The 18,759-nt window shown below is 31.1% G+C and overlaps 1 protein-coding gene across 9 annotated transcripts in view; it reads left to right on the plus strand.

The window, feature by feature from the left end:
* The window catches only part of LOC129988941 (sorbin and SH3 domain-containing protein 1-like), a 213,980-nt gene that overhangs the window by 35,484 nt on the left and 159,737 nt on the right, over positions 1–18,759 (plus strand). Inside the window, exon 1 of one of the 9 annotated variants that reach the window (XM_056097232.1) lies at positions 10,398–10,486. The exons of 7 other annotated variants lie outside the window; for them this stretch is intronic. In XM_056097232.1, the coding sequence (XP_055953207.1) occupies positions 10,442–10,486 (45 nt within the window). In that variant the 5' untranslated portion in view covers positions 10,398–10,441. Of the gene's footprint in view, positions 1–10,397; positions 10,487–17,252; positions 17,410–18,759 lie in introns of those variants that run through there. One more of the 9 variants, XM_056097230.1, reaches the window with a different exon arrangement.

The following is an 18,759-nucleotide window of genomic DNA, read 5'->3' on the forward strand; positions in this document are numbered from 1 at the left end:
CTTTTGAATTAAAATTAAACAGAATGAAGGAAATTAAAAATTTCTAATTTGCATAGCGTTACCCCAACTGGCGTAGAAAAACTCACGCATTTGCGTTACCATAACTGGCGTTGAAAATTCACGCATGCGCATTGTGTTCTGATTGTTGACATGACAACCATTATCAACGGATGATTTAAATTATTTTTAGGTTAGTTGCATGTTTTTGTAATTAAGTTGTATTTATGTTAGTTATATATTTTTTGTATACGCTTATAATTTTAAGTGCATCGGTTTTTTAATTTTTTTTAACCTGTTTTCAACCGATTATTTTAAACGATTCGTTTTATTTTATTAGTGTTTGATGCATTTAAAATTAAACATTGTTAATTAATCGTTCTGGTCATAATGAATCTGAGAATATTTTGTTTACAAATTCTTGAAATATTACATAAATTAGGAAAGATATTCTTTAGTGCCCATAAAGTTTAAATGCTCAGTGACTCTATTTTCAATAATCATATTATAAAAAAAATTTTTTGTTTCAGTAAAAAATATTATTATATTAATTGCAGATGAATCCTTTCCACTTTAATTTATAGTATAAATTAACTAACTAACTAACAAGGAACTAACAAAAAATTAGAGAGATACATATTACGTTATGACTGAAGGCGTTGATAATATTATGAGAGAATTATATGACTATCAAAATTTGAAGTTTTAAAATATTTTGATGAAGAAGCTATTAAAGTAGGAATTGCATAAAATATTTAATTATTAAAATTTTAACGAACATTAAGATTGGCGAACCAGCTGGTCGCCAAAGGCGGCTAGTTTTATTGATATATATTATTATATTTATTAAGGACTATTATCATATATTAAGGACTATATCATATATAGGAATTACTAGAAAAAATGATTTTAAACCATTTGGTGGAAATTCAAATGAAATGAGTCATTTTGAAGATGTTTATAATAACCAGGGAGGAATTCAATCGGAAAAAAAAGTGAAAGCAGTTTGTTTGTTTGAAAGAGGAAGATTAAGGTATTTTTAGCTACAAAGGCTGCCATCCCAGCGTTCAACAATATCTCTAATTAATAAATGTCAAAAAATTTCAAGTGTTGAAGGAAAATATGGAGAGATAGTTTATGTGCAAATGCTTTGCTCGTGAGTTGTTTGAAATTACAGCTTGAAAGGGGGTTGGGTCCCAACTTCGACCAGAGGCAACATCTGATGCTTGAGTATTTTCGGCAGTGCAGTAAGATATGATCCAAATTATTCAAAGAGTGGCATTAAAACTATAAACAAACAAAGATTTAATAGTGTCAATCTCAAGCAACTATCCTTTTTATTTCATGAGAAAAATTAAGCGGCTTGTCTACTTGCGCATGAAACATGTTTGATGTAAACACTGAAAGTGGGCGTGACATCTAATATCGCGTTAGACAAAATAATTCCATATCTCACTAAATACTTGTCCAAATATTTTGAAGTTTTCAGATTAATAAGTCAAAGGTTCAATGATCATTTTCTCCTCAAAATTAAAAAAATCGATATTTTTATCGATTTTCCGAAATTCGGTACCGAGTCCCCTTAAAATGTTTTTAAGTTTGAATTTAAATTGGTAGGAAATAAATTTATGAACGTGACCAAGGTGAAATGATTAAATACGTGACCTTTGAATCCGCGTCATACTTTAGCACAGATAACGTGCCCCTTCAGAATGAATTATTGAGAATAATTGTTTTGAATTGTTGAGATAGGATGTTCAGCGAAGTGTAATGTTACTGTTGAAGTATGATACTCGTTATTAGATGGAATAGCTAGTAGAATTACTCAATTATTTCATGAAATAACTCATAAATCGCGTTCAGTTATTTCATGAAATACCTAATTATTCTATGAAATAGATTTATTGATGCGAACAATCCTTAGAGTTTACAATACCTGTTTCTATACAATATTATATGTAATCATAAGAGTTTTTTTTCGGTAATTGAAACAAAAATATTGCGAGATTTAGTGCCTTTTGTAAAGTTTACATAAGTTACATAATTAATATAGAAGAAATATATGAAAGAGTTGCGTTGCGTAATTATTTTGACCTTAATATTCGTGACAATGATTACGAAGAAACATTTCATGAAAAATATTGAATACTCATTTTTATAATATCATAAATGAACAGTACCGAATGCATAATTACCATATTCATTTTACACAGACGAAAGCTTTTATTGCCAAAAATGCACGAATAAATCGAAGAAAAAGTGAATCTGCAATCTACCCAAGTATATTTAAGCTTGTTTGTCACTAGATTGTAAATTTACCATAAAGACCATGGCATTTTAATTTTTCTTATAAATAAAATTTAAAATTGGGAATGAACTTTAAACCTTTGTGGGTGTGACCCGATGTGACGTTAAAAACTAACAAATAAACACTGCGTTTTAACGCAAGATAAGTACGCTTTGGTCTTTAAAAAATCTGATACCTTATTTGTCACTGTAGGCCATGTATTAATTGAAAACAAGCTGTGTTAACATCAAAAATAAGATATAAGATTATATGATTATTGGCGATAAGTGATTTTGATTTTTTTTTGTTATCCTCGCGCCATGGATTCCCCAAATAAAATAATTTCAAAAATGTTGTTTTCAAATAATAATTTTTATCTTATTTATTGAAGTATATCTATCTAGAACACGCAAATTTAGAATCACTTATAGCAATTTTTTAAAAATTTTACATGTGTATCTAGAATTCTTAAAAATCATAAATAACACCAAAAATAATATACAGAATAAAGGAAATAGGAAAATAAATATAACACCAAAAATAATATATAGGATTACATGGATATTGGCGATAAATTATTTTGATTTTTTGTTGTTGTTATTCTTGTGCCATGGACTCCCAAAATAAATAATTACAAACAAAAAAAACGTTCTTGTTGTTTTCTAATAATAATTTTAATCTAATTTGTTGAAGCATATCTATTTAGAACACGCGAAATTAGAATCACTTATAGCGCTTTTTTTTTTTGTAATTTTACATGTGTATCTCGAATTCTTAAAAAAATTATAAATAACACCAAAAATAATATACAGAATTAAGGAAATCGGAAAATAAATATAACACCAAAAATGATATATTGAATTATATGGTTATTGGTTAGAAATTGTTTTGATTTTTTTTATCCTCGTGTCATGGTCTCTTTACATAAAATAATTACAAAAAAATTGTTTTCAAATAATAACTTTAATCTAATATGTTGAAGCATATCGATCTAGAACACGCAAAATTAGGATCGCTTATAGCAATTTTTGAAAAATTTTACATATCGAGAATCCTTAAAATTTATTAAAAATCGGACAGGAAGAATTTTATTTTGTTAAAAAACTGACCATGAATGATACAAGTTTAAAAAGACGTTGGACAAATTTAGTAATTCGTGATCTAAAGCGGATTGAAACTTGGAGTTTAAAAAATTCTTATAGGAGTTCATAACCATTTTCCTAAAAAAAAAAAAAATTAAACGAGCAAACTTATCTTCATGTCATCGAATTCATGCTATGGAGAGATAAGAAGTGCCATCATCGGATGTGCTTAGAATTTTTTAAAAAATGCATCGTTTCTTCCCTTAAGAAAATATTAAACTTTCAGTAGCATAGCGATCAATACCCAGACTTCCGCTCTTATCTGGGCTGTGTTTTCTTTGCTGGATTATAGCGAAGCGGCCGCTTTTATGTTCGGCACAAAAATAGAAAGTTATATTCGAAACAAATTGACTGCTTTTAGATCCCGTTCTTGGTCTAAAAAGAAACAGAAAAGCTGTCTGTGTGTGTGTGTGTTTTTTATTTATTTTGCTGCCTCAGAAAACTGAAGCAAATATGCTGTTCGTATTATCTCTTGTAATATTTTGCCTTGATAATATTACAAGAGATAATATATACATTAATACAAGAGATAATATATACATCGAAATATATACATTTCTTCTTTATCTAAATTTACTTTTTTGATTTTAAATGAAGAAAATGCTTTGAATTGGCGATTCTCTCCTTTATATAGATGGTCTTTTGTATATAGTACTAATTACATTCGATCCGAAAGTTTTTTTCCTTTCAGTTTTTCGAAGGCTGCTTCTTATCTTCTTTACGATGAATTAATCCGCTAACGTCCAGTTTAATTTAAAGCATAGATTTCAATAAATTTCTTTTCAATTATTGTAAAAAATATCAAGATTTATCTGACAGTGAAGTAAAATAAAGTTTTGAAAAAAAAATACATTTTTTTGTTAGCTATTTTTTTCTCCATTTTTTTTAAAGAAAAATTATCGAAATATTATATGTAATAAAAAAAGATAGGGCCAGCGAAAAAAAAAGACTTCGAAAAACTGTAAGAAAAAAAACCCCTTTTACATCGATATTAATTAATACTATATACAAAAGACTATATATATAAAAGAGCGAATTGCTAATTCAAGACATTTGTAAATTTTACATTACATTTTGTTTTGAATTATAATATTTAAAACGATAAGAACATACATAACTGCAACATTTGAAGTTATTTTGAATAATATTTCATTTTATTTATTATAGTTTTACTCATTTAACTTTTATTCAGAAGGAAAAATGAAAAATAAAATAGTGGCAGTTACAAATTTGGCACACAAAACAGTTAATTATTCAGAAATTTGTCTTTTTTGTGTGTGATATCTACCAATCGAGTCCACAAATCTTTCTAAAAGTTGTTTCGATATTTTTTTTGTCACAAAGCTTCGATCGCATACTGTAACTCATATCTATTGGCGTAACAACGCCCGCCTGTATAATTATCACGAGTCATTACGCCCCACCAATTTTCTGTAAGTTTCAAGACGGGGCTTTTTGTTGGCCAGTCTAATAATCATTCTACTTCATTTGCTTGAAACCAAACTTAGTAGATGATGACACTTAGATAGAAGCATTATTTTGTCGAAAGATATAATGCCCACCTGTAATGAAAGGGGTTTCTGGAAATAATTTTTCAGCAAGCATGTTTTAATATCCTTCATAGTTAGTTTTTGATTCCAAAAATGTTGTCAGAGTTGTTCCATTACGAGCAAATCTTCCCCAAACCAAGACACTACCACCTCCGAAATGGCGTTTAGAAAACATAGTTATTCACTACGTAAATCATGTCAATAATATCGGAAATCGTCATGCCCGTCCAAATTAAATTTCATCTGAGAAAATTACATCCTTCCATTTATTTCCAAGGACAATATGCTGTTTTGTCTATCCTAAATGATCAGTCATTTATAATTTTGTTAGTGGAGGCTGTTTTCTGATTTTGACATATTTTTCATATTGTCACGTAGGTTCTTTAGTGTGGAACTCAATGACACACACACACACACACAAGAGGTAGAGCTAAACCAATTTATTAACTCAACTCTGAACTGAGAACATAGTGACTGACAGATCTTCTGCTTTTATACTAGCAAGGAAATTTCCAGAATACTTTTCTGGAGACAGTAAGAAAAGTCCAGAACACAGAATCTTCTGGAACATGAAATAAAGGAAAACATAAAATCAAGAAATTAAATATTTGCTCAGACTATGTTGTTGTATCTTATGGCACTTGCCATGGACAAGCCCGCTGTTACGAAGACAGCGATTTTAAGCCGGTGGGAGAGCGTCTCTTGTTATTTTATAGTAGCGCCATCTACGGCCAAGAGAACGACTTAGCTACACACACGTCACAACCCTTTTTAAGGGTCGGACTTTATTCTCGCATCCACGGATCGTAATTTAGACCTGAATCAGAGAACGATCACCCCTGATCCAGTACCCCCAGTGGTATTACTCTCGACATGGAGGACTTTGTGACCAGCCACCAATCTCCCGGGGGATCTTCGGCCGGCGGAACGAACTCGCAACCTATGGGACGGAATTCCAACGCTCTACAAACCAGGCTATCCCGGCCCATACACAGACTGTGAATCGCATTGCCTCTAGCGGGATTCGATCTTACGATCGCTTGATTAAGAGACCAGTGCTATGACGATTCGGCCATGGAGAGTCGACTGCCTCTTTTCAATGAGGCAATATGATGGTTTTAAAAATATATACTTCTTCGCATACCTTTTTTTTCCTCTTCCCATAACTGAGAGCATTTTATGATTTTTTATAAAATGCTTTCTGCCAGAAACAGAAATAACGTTAATTAATAAGCATTTGTTGCAAAAATAAGAGAAATAAAATTATGCAATATAAAAATGAAGAACAAAGAATATTTTCATCAAAAGAATAATACAATTTTACTGTCCAAATATATGGTGAAAATAAATTACGTCATTTACGTTAATAAAATTAACACGCACAATTAAAATTCTTTTGAATAAAATCATTTGCTTTTATAACTGAATTCTAATAAACTAAAATCGTTTGGGAAAACTCTTCGTACGATTAATTTATTGATTTAATTAATCGTTCTTGATTTAGAGTAAGAAAAGAGTCAGAATAATGTAAAGAAACGAGTTGTCATATTTTTGTTTCCAACTTTCACCCTGTGCAAATATTTTTAAAAATGATTAAAATATAAAATGTTAAAAAGTTTATTAACTCTTACTAAAGATAACTTATTTCTGCTAGATATTTAACTCCCTAAAAATTTAATATATAATATTATAAAATTGAGCTAATATCGAGAAATTATAGCTGATATATCTTTTTTTCCACTACTGTATAATGGTACAATAAACAGATATTGCATTTCAGAGCCTTGAAGTAAATTACAGTTGTTATTAAGCCATAACTCAGTTTATAGTTAATTTGAGTAATTAAAAAGTAAATTGAAATGTGATTTTCTAATAAATATATCATATTATTATCAATGAGATTGAGCCATGATTATTAGAGGGAAATGCTAAAATGGAAGTAAAAGAGGATGAAAAAACAAGTTTGCTGCGATTCAGCAATTTAGAAAGGGGACACCCAATTTTTGGAACTGAAACTAAAGAATTGCTTTGGTAGCAATTTAAGACACTTAAGAGTATATTTTATTGCATTCCCAGAGGTATGGGTAATCTCTTGCAAATAAAAGTGTCTTTTTAAACAGACACTTTAAAGTAGAGAAGTTAAGAAAAATAAAGTGCTTTTGAGTCATATTATATACCAGAAAGAAGCCGACGAGACATGTCAGTCTACATTGTAACACAAGAGGAAAAGAGAACGAAATTTTTCTTTCAGTCGCTTTTACTATGAGATTTTGATATGGATTTCTTTGAGGCATGTAGATTTTGGAAAGGGAAATTAGGTATCTTTAAAAGAATGTGGTAAACATTAAGGATTTTTTTCCCTTCACTCGGAGCGCGAGATCCTGCTGAGAGCGCATATAGCATTAATTATATAAAAAAGTAGGAATTTGACCAGGAAATAAGAAAACATTTTAGAATGAAGTTAATATAGGCTAAATTAGGATAAAAATTAGGAAATTAATTGGGATTTAAATTCGATTAAGAGATATCATTACACACACACACATGATGGTTTTTAAAATATAAGTAAAAAAATGAAGATTATTTCTGAAATTCCTTAAAAATAATAAATACAAAATGACGACTTGTTTTACTTTAAAATACAGCTTATAAGCCATTTATGTCAATAGAAAATTGTTTAGCAATTTAGAAGAAATATATATTCATTTGATATACAAAGCAAAATGGAATGGAATACGCCCTATTCTATGGAATACGTCCTGTTTGGAACGGAAGTGAAACGTAACTGTCCTAAAAGTATGACGCTGGACAATAACGGGTTAATTTGCACTTTTTAATGCACGTTAATAATGCATGAAAATCACGAGATGGAAACTTCCGTTTTCGCAAATTTGCTTACATGAATTGTGGTTACAATCTTGTGGTTTATTAATTTAATTTAAAAACTGGCACCTTGCCATGTAAGGTCAGAAACCTTTTATGCTATTTCAACTTCCCATGAAAAAAATAATTAAATATACAGTTAAAAATTGTTTGACTAAATGTGTTTTGAGAGCATGTAATAAAGAGAAACCGGAAAGCACATGACGAAAAAAAGAAAAGAAAAGAATTTTCATCACAATTTCAGTCAGTTTTTCTTCGGAAAATTTCATGTTAGTTGCTACAAACATGTCTCGAATGGGCCTATGGTTTTAAACTTGGTTTAAGTTAAGAATCAAACGGTAATGAATTTATTTTAGACTTTGATTCAACGTTTACCCGATGATAAAATTCCGGCTTCATTACAAGAAGTCTTACAAGTTCTGGATTCAATTACACCAAAGAACCGTCCTGAATAAAAACTTTGTGCATTCGAAATTTTAAAGCGAGAGTCAAATGTCCTCTTATTGCTGTGAAGTGGAATTTAAGAAAAGAGATAATCAACTTACATATCGTCCTTGTCAAGTTTCTGAGGTTACTTTACTCCTAAACGGGATGTTAACGCAAATAAGTCAACTCTTCAACCTGCATTTTATACTGTATTGTAGAAACTGAAAGGTTAGTTTGAGTTTATAATTATGTTATTTGGATAGTTTATATATTAGTTAAATCAAATAATATAAAAAAATTCATTTTCCTCAAATGAAAGATTTATAACTTAGCCCATTTTTATAATTATCAATGTATAAATAATACCGAAAGAATCACGTTATGATGCTTTTGGAATCACTGCATGGTACCGGGACCGCGGTAGTTTGGTGATGTTTGGAGAGGGGGTGCCAGTTCAGGTGTCGTTCCCGTCTTCTGATTGCGGTTCAAAATTACGAGTTCTGTTCCAAAAATAGCCCTAGTGTTGCTTTAAAACGGGACTAAACTAAACTTTGTATGGTCTCAATTAGCTTCGCTCGTTGGCTATTTAGCTGTGCCTTTCTGCTCGTAATAGAAATTATAAATGCATCAATGATTAAAAGTAAATTTAAATTATTTCAAATTCCTTGAACAGCGAACATTGATTTTTAATCAACTTTCAAAATTGAAATTTTTCTTATAGCAGATATGCATGTATAAATGTCTGAAGGCAAAAGCATGTCATTCTAAAATGTTTAAAAATCGATATTATTTTTCTTATTCTGAAATCAGTTATTTAAAATTTCAGCTCTCAGACATTTGATTATTTCTTTACCTGTAACGACTACAGGCACTGAAATCTTTTGATTCAAGTGTACCCCTGTTTAGTAAATCCTCCGACATTTCCTTCGGATTCAACAGAATCATGTTTCTTCAAACATTTTTTAAAAAATCCTGGCAACATTTTATGTATTTTCCTTTTGAATTTATTTCTTTTTTCCATAAGCGTGTCAGAAAAAAAAAACAAAAAAACCGAAGTCTTGTCATAGTTGCTCAAGTATGCTTCTGCTGTTAGGAAACTTCGCTTTACACCGCTGTATACAAAAACGCTTTACACCTCTATTTCTTTTATATTAACTGATTTCTCTGAATGATTCTTCGGCATTTTCATTTGTCTGGCCTCTCGACTTAAACTCTTTTCTTTTCGTATTATATAACTCTTAAAAAAAAAGAAAGAGAAAAGAAAACAGCGTTGTCTCAGATTTTTTTTTTTCACGAAGCTAGTATGCAAACAATCTGAACATGTAAGCTCTTGCCAAATGACAATTAACAAATGCAGCCTTATTTTGCGCCCACAGAAGTCAAAAATGATCTAATATGATCTTCAGAACTGATCAGAAATATTTAGTAAAAATTCCTAATACATTTTAAGTGATTGAAGTTCCACTTTTCTGCATTAGAATTTTATGATTCGGTTAGTTTTGATAACAGATGTGGAGATTTTATTCGAAATACAAATATGTCGAGAATATTTCATTTTAAATCACTAATAAAACCGGAGGAAACGTATATAAAATATAGATTTTGTGAATTTTTCTACAATAGATTTATCGACTTAAACAACCTTTCTTCTACTAGAAGTATGAACTTACCTTCAACGGTCTAAAAAAATAGTTATTGAACAACGACCAGATTAGGCACCCTGTATAACCGCAATCGAAAACTCTTACATTTACCGTTTATTATTACTTATCTCCCGAACTCATTATTTCAAATAAATTTAACGCCTAGCAACTCGAAACGCGACGAATTTCTTCGTAACACAATATCCTCAATCCTACTTTACCTGAGCCCTAACACAGTTCGCGTTAATGAAAACAGTTCGTTATCCGCTTTATCTCTGTTTTTGTTTCTTCTTCCTAATAAAAGCAGCTGATCTGTCAGCTGCCTTATCACGTTATTATCACCCACCCCCACACGCTCGGTTTCTGTTCATGCTTTTCCTTAGTGAACAAGATCAAGGACATTTTTTCCTTTTTCTCTGGTGTGTATATGTTGCGCCATTAGTTGCATTATACACTGTGTATTCGAATCGTGAGTTCAACTGTGTATCGATTGCTCGGTAGCAGTTACGTGAGATGAGTTTTATGTCTCTGGGTAAATACTGGGCTGAGTTCTTAGAGGTATATTTCTGCGCTAAATTATCAGTTAAGAGACAATTTTGGGAATTGATTTTAATCAAAAATTCATTTTAGCTTGGTCTATTAAGAATAATTCAATATGTCTATTTTTTATATTATAAAAAAAATCACGTATTTGTTAGTTCTTATTTTTGTACATATGCTATGTTTCTAATAAGCTGGAAAGCATGACGAATTTATGATTTGACGAATTTATGCATGACTTGATAAAATAGAATGAATTAATTTATATATTGTAATTTTGATTTACACTATAGGACTGAGGTTTCTTTGATTTCAGTTGAAAATCCTTTTTGCTTGTGGTTTGTCCATAAAAGACATATAAAACTACGATTTTTGATTGATAATTTTAAATGGCTGCCAACTTTTTGTAAGTTATGAAATACCTGACTGTTGAACCCATACAAATTTGACAGATATTTACATCTTGGATTGCAGGTATTGATTAAGAAAGGATTTTCAAAATCTTAATAAAATATTGAAATAACACAACGGGCATGTTATTTCTCTTCTAATAAAAAAATAATTTTTGATTTTCTTTAAATATCAGCTTTTCTGTGATACCAATTTTATTATCGTATAACGTTTTTCTTTGCTTTTATTAACTCCCCCCCCCCCTCAAAAAACTTTTAAGTAATTGTTACAGTACTTTTCATTGCTTTAATCACCGGATTTATATTTACGAATTTTGCAATGATATTGAATACATTTTTTTGTATGCACGTTATCAATTTTATAAAGCGCAAATTTAAAAAAAAAAGAGATAATTTAAACATTAAACAGAGTCTGAAACATTACCAGACTCTGATGTTTCAGAATAAGGGGTTCACTTACTAAACAATCTCATTACCATGTCATTACCCTAATTACCTGTTATGCCCGGAGGTTGAGAACCTTGAATTAAAGAACTCCGTGACGTTCCCCTCAAATCGGCAATTGTAAAAAGAAATTTTCGAAGCCTTAATCATTTTTTTCAATGTATTATCTTTCTTTGATATATTATCTATTCATTTTCCTTTGATTATTGTCTATTCTAAAGAATTTGCTAAAACAATCTTTTTTAAAGCTTCTATTTCATCAATAGTTACTACAGAGTTTATAATTATTGTCATATAACTATCTTCCAAATCTTAAAAGAAATATTGAAGTAATGTTGTTTCTTATTTGATTATTTACATTTTAGTACGATTCTTTAAACCTCTAATTTTAAGAAATTCGAATTTTCAAAACAATTTTAGCTTATTCTTCCGTTTCAACAACAACTTTTGTGATGCCTCATTTAGTCATATGGTTATGAAACTCAAATAGTATGAATTATATATCTATCAAAATTTGAAGAGTAAAAAATATTTTGCTGAAGAAGCAATTTACTCTGTTGCATAAAATATTTAATTAAAAATTTTAGTGACCATTAACTCTAGCGAACCAAGTGATCGCCAAAGGCGGCTAGTTAAAAATAATGAAAGGAATCGTTTTGAATAATATTATTTTATTTCAAAAATAATTTTTGCATATTTTTATGGATTTAATAAAAATGTTTTTATAAATATTGTTATATAATAGGCGAATTATATTTAATGAGTCACGTTACCTAATTATCGATGATTTTTGAAATCCATAAATAAATGAAAGATCCTAGAAAAGTCAAACTCTAATTAAACTTTATAATAATATCTAGCTAATCAATGTCAATAATGGACGCTGTCCGCGGAAAATCTGGGCTAGTTACTGATAAAAATCGAACGATATTTATGTCCGCGGCTTGCTGTGTCTCAGAAAATAATTAATCATAAAATCAAGGGATAGATTTAAGTTTATTTTGTTTATTTTTATTTTTTCCCATGCGAAGTGTATGAAGAGAAAATACTGAATTATCGAACAATTCAATTTCGGGAGTTTGATAATTCTCCCATTTCCAGATTTTAAGAGTCTCCCAAGTCCTTTTTACTTTCTCGTATACGTAGTATAGAGAAAATATAGTAACTGCCAAAAAATTCGAAATCGAGATTCAGTTGAATCTCCACTTTTTAGATCCCTTTGAGTTCGGGAAACACATTTTTTGGAAAATGTCCATCTGCGACAAAGATAATTCACGAATGCTTTGAGCTAGATTGTTGAAATTTTGTATATGGTCTTTACACCAAATATGCAGATTTCTTTGAAATTTTGAGTAGACTCTTTTCAAAGGAAGTCCGCCTGTCTGGCAGTTAGAATACAAATTAACACGATAATTACAAAACGAAGAGAGCTGGACTGATACGATTCTCTACAGAGATTTAACATCTATAGTGTAGAGGCCTGAAAAAATTTGAGACAAAACCAAAAGAGGGTTGACTGTCTGTCGTCTGTACTTTCAGAAACACGTTAACGCGATAACTCAAAAACTCATTAAATAAATTATATCAACTTAGGTATGGGATTTTGAAACTAAAACTGCAATTTTGTGTCAACTTGGTGTTTCAATCAAATTAAAAAAATGTGTTTAAAACACTAATTCGATTTTCGGATACTATTAACCGCATGTCAGAGATTAAACGCCGACAACAAATTCGGCTTGAATTTGGATACACGCAAGCTTTATTTATATATATAGAGAGAGGGAGATTGGAAACATGATCTTGGCAAAGAGATTTGATTTATTTCAAATTTTGATCACGAGATCATCAAATTTGAACCACACGAAACGACAAAATTAAAATACATTTTCAATTTTTCTCCTCTATACTACGATCTCTAAACACAAAATACTTATATTGTATAAGTGTACGAGAGAGGCGAGAAAAAAACACCCACTCCGGTTTACATTAAATATTCCTCTGTACTATGACCTCTAAACACAAAACACTGATATTGCATAAGTGTACAGGAGGGTCGAGAAAAGAAACACCCATTAGAGTTTACATTAAATATAGATGAATCATGGAAAGATACATCGAAATTGCATTTGATGCACCATTTGTCATAAATTATGAAGGTATGTCAAGATTCCAAGGTTCTTGCTTATAGAAAAGCAAAATCAAATTCAATTGTTTTTGTTGAATGCTGTTGAATCAACAGCATAAGTGGTTAATTACTGATTTAATTGGTTAATAATGCATAACTACAAAATTTAAAGCGCTTAACAAAAGTTAATTGCTTATATAAAGTGTGCCGAAATGAAAAGGAGACCTTAACAATAATAGCGTTGTGTCAAATCTCCTGAATTAATAACCGATAGATGGCATGGTGATATCCTCAGTTGCACATGCATAGTTAACGGCTTCTCTTCAGTATTTTCATTTTTGGAGAACTGTTTCCGCAGTTTGTTGCATGTTGAATTCATCCATATCAACACAAAGAGCAGTTACCCAATTTCTTCGAGCAGAGAAAGGGAATACTTTGCAGTTTATCTCAAGATGAAAGAGGCATACGGTGAGCAATGTCTCTCATGCTGCTTCATATTCCGATAGTGTCAGTGTTACGAAATGGGACGTGCAAACATCAAGGATTTGCCACAATCTATGCAGACGCACATTGTTCTTGTGGCGTTATGGTATGGAGCGAGGATAGAACCTGGGACCTTGTGGTTCGCAGTCCAGTAACATGACCATGATACAGAAGCAATTGTTCGGGTAGCATAGCTGTTAACTGGATTATAAGCTATTCACTACAGACTCATCCTCCAGTGAGTCGGAGTTGAGACGAACGATATGGCTGTTGAGTGGTGATGTATTAGCTGTTGATTCTAATGCGCCTATACCCATTTGAGTAGCGCCAAGCGTTATGGCGAGCGTGTGTGGGTGAGTGGTTGCTGATGCTGTTGCTGCGTCAAGTGAGTCTGACGACTTTGGTTTTGCTGTGGGTAGATGGCGCTACAACAGCTGTACAAAGGTTGAAGGTTCATCGTCCGAGGTCACCAATGTAGCGATTGGCGATTGTGGTTCGCAGTCCAGTAACATGACCACGATACAAAAGCAATTGCTCGGGTAGCGTAGCTGTTAACTGGATTATAAGCTATTCACTAAATTCTCAACTGCGATTTTGGCTCATACGGCAGAATCATCAGATCACCATATGTGCAATTATTGTTAACTGTCAATAAACAAAAAAATGGTACATAACACATTTCACAAAATGCTTGGCTACACCAAATTTGTGCATACTTATGCCCAAGTATCTGAATCCATCAGTAACCCAGGACTTCCATCTTGAAGACATGTACTCCTTTTCTACACTCTGGGACCAGTGTTTCAGTGTTAATGGCGATTATTTATAATTGTACTGTTCCATATGAATTGTAATTATTATATTATTATTAAAAATTTTTTTACAAATAACTATAGTTTCCTTTTCATTTGTCCACACCCTGTATTTAATATGGTTCATAGATATGAGTGGAAAAAAAATATTTATTTTGACTCCATTTGTCAATATTAAAAAAACAATGATTCTAAAGATAATTCTTTAAAAGTAAAGTACATTTATCCAAAATGAAATGCCTTTTGTGAATATGAAATTTTACTTCCAACGTAGATTCTAAATTTTGTCTTATTAAGTAAAAGTTTTAATAACGAAAAGGGAATAGTTTATAGTTAGTCAATTTTTGTTTAGTCAGACATATTCTCTTCGCGAGAGTTCGGAATTGAAATTCTAGTATTATGAGAGATTTAATGAGACAATTCAAAACTTTTAGTTCAAATCTAGATTAAATATATGAATTCTACTCTGCCTCAGTTAATCTGTGAATTTGGTCAATTTATACATGATGCAAAAGCTGAAAATTTAAAATCAGCTTTTTATATAATTTTTTTAAAATTATAATTTTAAAAAATTATAGTCAAATGCGGTTGGCTGATTAACAGACTAATCAGGGAGATCTGATCATCTTAATATGCAACCCATTCTCAAACTTACTATAGTTTGTAATTATCTTCATAGATATAAGATTTTAAAGAGGTTAAAAATTAAGCACTTAAGTTAAAAGCTTATCATTACTTTCGAATTGAGTATAGGTATTTAAAATATGCCATTTAAATGCAATTTAATTTGCTGTATGTAGTCGTCATCAGTGGTTAGAATGAATAAATGGTTATGAGACATTGTGTACTTTTCGTCGATCGCTCTTGATACTTCTCTTTAGAAAGTGACATGGATGCACTAATATTTTGTCTCCATGATGTCCTTTAAGACTGATTGATACTTCTCCTCTATCGCTTTGCTACGGGATATACAAGGGGGGTTTCAAATGAAAAGATACGAAACGTCGTAACAACGTAACCGTTAATATATTTGCCTATGCCGCTATGGGAGAACGTAGCAAGACATCTATGGATGCGATTGGAGTCTCCGACGTAGATCGGCGCATGCGCAGGAGAGAGCGGAGGCTCTTATAAAGAGCGCCGTCCAGTTGACGTGGCATTCCATGTGAAGACAGGATAGAAATGGACAGAAGAACCATTAACTCCAATGTTTACTGTGAGACACTCTGAAGACTACGCAGGTCCATCAAGAACAAAAGACAGGGGTTACTCACAGAGGGTGTGGTTCTGCTCTATGATAACGCGCGTCCACACGTCTCCAGGGTCACACACACAGAACTGGCCAAGTTCAAGGAGGAGCAGCTCGACCCTCCGCCCTACAGCCCGGACATGTCTCTGCGATTTTCATGTGTTTGGTCCCCTATAAAAACATATGAAAGGAAAGCGCTTCAACTCGGACGGCGAACTCAAGGACGCTGTGAAGGGCTGGATCTCGTCACGGCCACAGGAATTGTGGGAGCAAGGAATCCTTTGGCTCGTTAATCAATGGGATCGTTGTGCTGAGGCCTATGGTGTACACTTTGAATAAAATCTTCATTTATACCCACAGTGTCGTTTCATACCTTTTCATTTGAACACCCCTTGTAATATTAATTTGAACAAAATGCAAAGATTTAAAGAAAAATCAGTAATATCAGATGAGAATTCATTGATTTTTTTTTCTCATTTTATATCAATTTTTCCATTGCTTTTCATATCTATTATACTATTAAATGAAAATTATATAAAAAAATTGTGGAGGGCGAAAAGAGAATCAAAGACGAAGTGAGGCATTTTGTGATCTCAAGCAGTGTCTCATTATTAGTGTCTATTTTAATGCCAAGATTAATGATTTACTTTATGCTCATCTTCTATTTTAACGATTTTATAATAATGTATATATTATTTATTTATTTATTATGACTCTTGATTGCATGTTTGTATTCAATTTCAGTAAGTGAACGCCAATTGCTTATAAATATTAGAATAACAAAATAGGAGGAAATGGAACAGGAAATTAATAAATTATTCTTGACGAAATATTAATATTATCCAAATATTTCATAATTCATAGATTTTTTTTTTTACACATTTGTTTGTTTAATAATGTGATAATAACATTCTTTTAAACGACTTGTATGTTACACCCGTTAGTTCTGCAATCTTAGATTAGAAAATGCACAGAACTGAGTGCTCTGGCCTAGAACGTACTATATGTAAATCTGGCCCTATCAACTATAGCTGATATGCTATAAAAAAGCATTACACCAACTACGTTGTTCAAACTTGCTAGTGTTACATTTTATACAAAGAAATAGAAACCAAAGTGCTGACACTAATGTTTGGATGTGAGCTACTTTGTGATTTGAAGTGCAACTCTTTTTCTGTTTTAATCCGATTGTGCGCTGTTTACTGTTTCTACTGCTAATTGAAAGTCGAAGGTCCGTGGCGAAAGTTTGCCAATCTAATTAGTGTAGCAACCCTTGTAAGATCCCGAGACCTCTCTCTTGACCTCTTGTCGAGCGGTGAAAAGCGGGAAATCGGAGATAGCCATGCCCGACAGCGATGTCTGGAGGTGGGTGTTTTGCTTGCATTGTTTCCTCACGTTCCAAGGATAGCAAGAGGAAGGTAAGACCAGATTTCTCTATTGTATCCTGTGTTTTTTTTATTCAGGTTACTCGAATTTCTGAAAGAAAAGTGTCGAAATTGTTGTTTGGATCGTAATTTGATGAGGTTTTTGTTAAAAGTAAGATTGGTTAATGTATCTGGAATTGTAGCAGATTTAAGGATGAAGGGAAATATTTTCTGATGGCACCTCCAAATTCATTAACAAAATGTTTTTAAAATTATTTTTATTAAGTGGAAATTCTACTGAATTTAAAGAATAGAACTGAAGAATTTTTTTGGATACCTGATCTTAAAATGTACGGCAAATGAAATGTTTGGTTGGTTCTAACTTATTGACTATTTCTATTCAAATCTTTTTTTCAATCGTGCATGAACATTTTTCAAATAGCATAAAATAAATGTATTATTTTAAAGGACAAAGATAAAGAAAGTAAAAACTACTATCTGAATGGGACATATGGAAAATGTGTTTACATATGAGCAAAAGATAATTAAAATCAGTATTTTATGAAATTTTTATTAAATTTAATTTGTTAGCGTCTTCACTGAATGAATATGATGTTAAAAAGAAAAAAAAATGAACAATTGAGTTCTTAAATTAAATTTAGTTTGCTTTTGATAAAAAACTTTTTTGATAAGATACTTTTTGATAACAAATTATACTGCTCAAGAAATTTAGAAAAAATAATTATATCTTTTTATGGGACTGAAAAAGATATTATTACAAACTTAGATTTTAAATTTTAAAAGTTTTTTTTGTATTATATTGTATTATATCTTTAAAATATGAATTTTTCTATTAGAGAACAGCATTTGATATTTATAAGCATCAGAGGAAGGCGAAAAAAAAGTATTAAGACTAAAAATCTCTAATGTTCACCCCTGAATATTGTGTTTTTACAAAAAGAAGTAATACAAAATCTACAGTCAAAAATAATTTAGTGTAGATGATGCGTGAACAGTATTTCTTACTGACGTCAAAAATCTCACAAAAATATTAAAAATCATTTTCTCCCTGCTGTCTCTCATGCTTTTTATAGAACATTTTGATGTATTCTGTCGATTTCCAAACTTTATTCTGAAGAAAACAATTTTCATTCCATCTTGAAATTATAAACATTATTTATTCAGTATTACTAGTTTTAAAGCCAAACTATTTTTCTTGTTCTTATATTCAGTAAAATGTATATAAATAAATAAATGTATGTAAAAAAACCCATTTGCACACATTATAATTTGTTTTGATTTATTCAGTTAAATACATATTTTTCGGTTTTATCAAATTACAAGCTGAAATCTTGTCAAAGATATGCATTCCACATTAATATGTAACAACCTAAAAAGTCAATA

The sequence above is a fragment of the Argiope bruennichi genome, chromosome 10, assembly GCF_947563725.1.
Source record: "Argiope bruennichi chromosome 10, qqArgBrue1.1, whole genome shotgun sequence".
Taxonomy (NCBI): domain Eukaryota; kingdom Metazoa; phylum Arthropoda; class Arachnida; order Araneae; family Araneidae; genus Argiope; species Argiope bruennichi.